The sequence below is a fragment of the Leptodactylus fuscus genome, chromosome 4, assembly GCF_031893055.1.
Source record: "Leptodactylus fuscus isolate aLepFus1 chromosome 4, aLepFus1.hap2, whole genome shotgun sequence".
Lineage (NCBI taxonomy): Eukaryota > Metazoa > Chordata > Amphibia > Anura > Leptodactylidae > Leptodactylus > Leptodactylus fuscus.
Window position 1 is genome coordinate 139,484,983 of NC_134268.1, and position 6,533 is coordinate 139,491,515.

Sequence of the window (6,533 nt, forward strand, 5' to 3'; positions counted from 1 at the left end):
TTTTTTCTGCAGCGTTCTATTGTTACTGCATCTCTCTACGTGGGGCATTAGCCATAAAGCCGGGTTCATACAGAGTTTGTTGGTCAGGATTTTGACGCGGAGTCCGCATCAAAATCCGGCTCAAAAAACCGCATCCCATTGAATTCAATGGTTTTCTTTTTCCACGAGCGGTTTGTTCCCACTCACGAAAAAAAGCAGTGACATGCTCTTTCTTCGGGCGGAATCCGCCGCAGAGTCCGCGGGGCGAATAATCCCTCCCGACTAGGTCCATTCATTTGGGTCTAATTCGAAGTGGAAGGCCGCAGAAGGATGACGGTGTACTGCATCGGCATCCAGTTGCGGCTAGTCATTTTTTGAACTGGATTTTGCTTGCTTTCTATACATTGTTGTTTTAAAATTTTAATAAAAACTAAAATTCACATTCTGTCTAGAATAATTAAAATGCTCAGTATTGTGTTTGCTGTTGTAGGTTCCATGCTTGTGTTATACAACTTCCATTCAATCAGAGCATAAAGAATAATCCGTTGTTCTTTCTCAATGTCATTGCTGACATGGCACCTTTTTTCTACATGATTTTAAAAGAAAAAAATAAAGGTATGTTATGTAACAATATTATATAACACATTATTCAATTATTTCTAGGAAAGATCATTTTGTAATCTTATGGCTTCCTATTGTTGTTATGATTATTTACTTTTAGAGCACCATTAATTCCAAGGTGCTGTACATTTACATACAATACTCAAAATACAGAAAGCAAATACAGTACTACCAGTGACCAACTGGTACCATAGGATAGAGGATGTGAGGCTTTCAGGATAGGTTAGAATCTAGGGTTATCCTCAAGCAACAGACTTGTAGAACTGGGGTAAGTGTGGCACAAATACCTTTGATAGATGGGTCATGTAGGTGGGCCGCGTGCAGTGGCGGGGAGATAAACTCCATTTTCTCCAAGTTGAGTTTGAGAAAGCGAGATGAAAGGAAGGAGCATACGTTTTCTAGACACTCTGGACAACAGAGTGGTAATGTGTGGGCAGAGAGATATATTTAATTGTCGCTGACGAAGTCAGTGATTAGAGATGAGCGAACACTGTTCGGATCAGCTGTTCCGAACAGCACACTCCCAAAGAAATGAATGGAAGCACCTGGCACGTACACTTTGCCGGCGGCCGGTTGCCGCGCCAGGTGCTTCCATTCATTTCTATGGGAGCGTGCTGTTCGGAACGGCTGATCCGAACAGTGTTCGCTCATCTCTATCAGTGAGAGAGTTTGTAGCAAGGTGGTCAACTGTGTCAAAGGCAGAGAAAAGGCCAAGGAGGAGGAAAACAGAGTAGTGCCGTTTGAGACTTTGTTTAGGGTGGTTTCTGTGGAGTGGTGGGTTTTAGAGCCTGACTGTAGTCTGTAAAAGAGTAAAGTGTAAGAGAGTTGGGAGGATAGTTCAAAGGACATATTGTTCAAGGAGTTTTGAGACAAACAGGAGCAGTGACATAGGGTGAAAGTTGGCTGGAGAGGACGAGTTCAGGAAAGGTTTATTTAAGGCTGGGTGTGAAGGTAGCATGTTTAAGGTCAGAACGGAAAGTGCCACTGGTTAGAGAAACGTTTAAGACATGGGTTAGAGCAGGTGTAAAAACTTCAGTGAGGTTGTGGATGAGATGTGATTGGATCGGATGAGATGTGATTGGATCGGATGAGCGCACAGGTGGTGAAGTTGGATTTTGAAATCAGGGAGTAGAGTTTTTCATTGTGATGGTGGGGAAGCAAGTTATGGAGGAAGACCACCGTACAAATGAGTATTGGTGAGGATGAAGGTTTATGCTTTATCTGATGTCAATATGGTTAGAGTTCCTACAGATTAATGATCAGTTTAAGGGGGGCGAGAACAGTAATAAATTGGTTGTGTTTGTTTTGAAATTACTTTTCACCATATTACATGTTGTAAATGGGCATCTCTATTCAGTTTGGGCTTAACTGTTAGAAAAGAAGCTGCATTTTAGAGTGTTATTTTTGGGGAAGTTTCATTCTAGCTACAGGCCCTAGGTCTGGAGATGATTGGGTCAAGTGTCAAATCAACTGTACAACAAGGTTCACATCCCTACTACTGTACCTAGCTTGAGAGCAATTAACAGGGACCCATATTTCGACTTTTGTTTATGGAGAGCTAGCCGCATAAGCTCAACTCTCCCCATTCTCTTCATAGGAATTTTATCTGTTTTCAGAACTTCCATAGAAAAACTACACATGCTGCACCTCATTCTTAAAATTGGTGTGGGCCTCAGAGGTGGGTGGCTCATGTGAAATAAATGCCTGAAATAGATAAACCTTTGTAATGTTTAAAACATTGATATGGGTGGTGACAGAGGTAAACTCTCAGAACACAAGATATAATAATTGTGGGAATCTAAGTCAGAATAGCTTGAAGCCTATGAGTTTAGTCTTTAATAGTCAGATGTTAGCCATACAGGAAAAACATCCTTTTAACATCACATTCTGGAGATCCATTCAACTCTATTTCTTTTATTCTTATTTTTAAAAGAATAATCAGATCTCAATACACAGATGAGGGAAAATATTAGCAAATACTTCTTTAGGTAATACTGTAATTATGTAACGACTGGTGACATTGATTAGCCCCCATTGAATGTGATTATTCAGTGTATTCATTTGTAGAGATGAGCGAGTATATTCGATCGAATACCTCCGCCGTATAGTTATTGTTGTAAAAAAAAGTGCCAGGGAAGGTGGGAGGGAAATCGAATATTTACCGCGTAGTATTCGACCGAGTACAGCAATAACTATGCAGGGGGAGGTATTCGATCAAATACTATTCGCTCATCTCCATTAATTTGTAGCAGAAACCCAAGGCTTAGAGTTGAATTTTGACACAGCAAAAAAAAAAAAAAAACATCAAATGTTAAAATGTTGTTGCATGTTTATTTTATTTTTGTCATGTGAACAAACCTTAAGGTTGTCTTTTCGTACTGAATGTGGTAAATAAAAATGCTGTGTGAAGATCTTGTATAAATTTTTTTTTTTTTTTATGTAGATTGTGAGCCCCACATAGAGCTCACAATGTACATTTTTCCCCTATCAGTATGTCTTTGGAATATGGGATGGAAATCCATGCAAACACGGGGAGAACATACAAACTCCTTGCAGATGTTTTTTTTTGCCCTTGGTGGGATTTGAACACCAGGACTCCAGCGCTGCAAGGCTGCAGTGCTAACCACTGAGCCACCGTGTGGCCCCTTCTTGTATAAAATTTGTAGGTAAATTTTCCATTTATTAAATGGATTATTTAGCTTTTAAAGATTGGTATTGTATACTTAGAATAGGGCATCAGTTTTAGATTGGCAGAGGTTTGACTGTCAGGAACCCCATAGATCAGCTGTTTCCCTGTGCTTGCGCAAGCTGCAGTGCCCACTCACCATACTTCTAATAGCAGCCAAAGTGAGTACTGCAGCAGTTGTCGCATAAATGCTTATGGGGCAACCATTGCAGTACTCCCTATGGCTGTTATTAAAAGTATGGGAAATGAGCACTGCATGAGCTATTGGACTTCCTCCGACCTTAAACTGACACCCTTGGTGACGTCCTCTTTAAATTCTAAATTGTTTAGTTTGTATAAATCGTATATTACAGAGACTTCATAAAAAAATTCTTAGTTCCCGTTGATCTATTGTGGTTCATGACACAGGAACTAATTCAATATGTAAACACTGAGGCCCCATGCTAAGGCCCCATGCAGCAAATCGTAGCAAAAATGCATTGTCGAAAAGACTTCGGCAGAAACGCATTGTTTCTTCCTCAATGTTTTTCTCAGAAAGTCCACAGAGTTTACCCTATGCAGACTCTCTGCCGCTATTAGGGAGCATTCACACGATATTACACTCCGCTCATTCTGAACGTAAAATTCGTTCAGAATGAGCGCGCAACATGCGTATTACATTGAAAGCAATAGGGAAAAAAGACTCCCATTGATTTCAATGGGTAGGGCGCGTATGCCGGCACCCATTCAAATCAATGGGAGCTGCTTGTTACGCACTCATTCTAAACAAATTTTACGTTCAGAATGAGCAGAGCATAACATCGTGTGAATGCTCCCTTATACCTATATAGAAAACACACACGTTTCACTTTTTTATTTGTAAAAAAAGTTTAAAATATCCAATAAATTTCGTTCTACTTCACAATTGTATCCCACTTGTTGATTCTTCCACCAAAAATTTAAATTTGATATCTTTTATGTTTGAAGTCTGAAATGTGGCAAAAGGTTGAAAAGTTCAAGGGGGCCGAATACTTTCGCATGGCACTGTAGGTGTAGATTCAGTGTAGTGTTAATTCAAGCTACATTAAAGGGGCTCTGTCAGCAAAGTATTATTTTAAACCCCGCTCCCGTTTTAAAGTAAAACTATAAAAACATATATGTAAATCATACCTTTGCATACACAGGGGGCGGTCATGCACGATCCCACGTCATCTTCGGTCCCGCCTTCCTCTTCTTTCTTCTTCCTGTGTCGTCCTCCTGTCCTGGCTCTTCACCGCCTTCAGCTTTTGTTCTTCCGGCGGGTTGTGTTCATATCCCGTGCACACGCAGTAGTGCTCCCTCTGGCGCCATTTTCTTTGTAGTTCTAAGTATCTCTTAGAACTACACGAGCATGCGCAGTACACTCGCGATCGTCTTCACTCCGGAAGAACAGAAGGTGAAGGCGGAGAAGAGCCAGGACAGGAGGACGTCGCTGGAAGAAGAAAGAAGAGGAAGGCGGGACCAAAGATGATGTCGGATCGTGCACGACCGCCCCCTGTGCATGCAAAGGTATAATTTACATATATGTTTTTATAGTTTTATTTTAAAACGGGAGCAGGGTTTAAAATAAGATTACTTTTTAAAGCCATTTAAAATTTAATCTTTTTAAAGGCTATTCATGCATATGTGGGCCTCATACAGCAAAATTTTGCTGATAGAGCGCCTTTAAGTGTTCACATACAGCTCAGACACATAAATTAAGATTTTAACAGTTTTATTTGAGAATGCATCAACTTTTATACAATTACATTATAAGTCAATCACAATCAAGGTCCAACCCTTGTTAACTCACTCACAGACTAACCAATATTTATTTCAGCAACATATATTGCAATACTGTACAGATTATCATTCACATTACTGCTTATCCCCATTAGGGCTCAAAATCTAAACCTGTAAATACAAGTCCTGTATTTTTTATAATGTTCACATCATAATTGTATGTCTTTCCCCATAATCGTCTCACAACATCTTTAACCCTTGGATAGGAAGCTGCCAGTACTTTCAGAACATCTTAGTAACAGATCAGTTCTTTTTGGCAGGGATTGCTAATAAAATATTTTGACACTATTTGCTCTTTAACATGTGTTTTATATTGCACATTATTATTATTTATTATTATTATTATTATTATTATTATTATTATTATTGTGTCTGCAGATTTTACTCTTGGAACCAAAGGTGCATCTGGACCATTTCCTTTTGAATCAGCCCAATGGCTTAATTGTCATGCGTTTATTACAAAGCTGTCTAATCACAAATCATTGTACAAGCCCTTGCTTGTCCCGCTTCACAATTGTAAGTAGGTGACATGCTATATAGTCTATTTTCTTTACCTCTGGTATGCGACTTTTGTTAATGGTATGAGGATCGCATTCATACGTTGTAAAATTGAGTTATATATTTCCTTTTCTTTAGGCAAAAACCAGCTTTCTCGATGTCTGCCACGTGAAACGTTTAACCTTCTTCAAGAAGTGACTGATGCATCTCTTCACAAAGATTTTTCAACAATAATGGACTAACTTGACAGCAAGTGTATATTATGTTATATATGTATTGATTTATTTTGCCCAGATGAATTGTGTCCCAAATAAATGTTTTTCCTCTTAAGATGTGCTTACTATATGTTGATGTATGAAATACTTGTTTAGTAACTAGCTACAGTTCCTTATCTGAAAACCCTGCAAAGTGAAACTATATAATCATATTTGAAATGGTAGTAATGTTAGAGGAATGTAGAGTATTTATCTCTTTGTCTGTTAGGGTTTTCCTGAAATTTTCAACAGTTCTAGCATACAAAAAAAGCCTCAATTCTAATATACCCAAAGCATATTCTACTCACTTGTACATATAAATAGATAGCCCCTATATGGCTTGTGGCAAACTGCGAACGGCACTTCTTATGCCTTTCTTTCAACAATGGTTTTCTTCTTGCCACTGTTCCATAAAGACCAGATTTGTGGAGTGCACGACTCATAGTTGTCCTATGGACAGATTCTCCAGCCTGAGTTGTGGATTTCTGCTACTCTTCCAGAGTGACCATGGGCCTCTTGGCTGCTTCTCTGACCAGTGCTCTCCTTTCTCGATCGGTTAGTTTAGGTGGACGGTAGGGTTGAACGATCGTTTTCTGAAAAGATCGGATTCCGATCGGCGATCGAGAAAATTTCACGATTGCAATCAGAATTCCGAACACGATCTTTTTAGGTGGGATCGAGATCAGTGATTATTT

At 39.3% G+C, this 6,533-nt stretch overlaps 1 protein-coding gene across 1 annotated transcript in view; it reads left to right on the plus strand.

Moving 5' to 3' along the window:
* TERT (telomerase reverse transcriptase) overlaps positions 1-5,832 on the plus strand; it is a 55,207-nt gene extending 49,375 nt beyond the window's left edge. The window contains exons 14-16 of the mRNA XM_075271080.1: positions 470-594; positions 5,465-5,602; positions 5,723-5,832. Of these exons, the coding sequence (XP_075127181.1) occupies positions 470-594; positions 5,465-5,602; positions 5,723-5,826 (367 nt within the window). The 3' untranslated portion in view covers positions 5,827-5,832. The remainder of the gene's footprint in view (positions 1-469; positions 595-5,464; positions 5,603-5,722) is intronic.
* Positions 5,833-6,533: the final 701 nt, after the last annotated feature.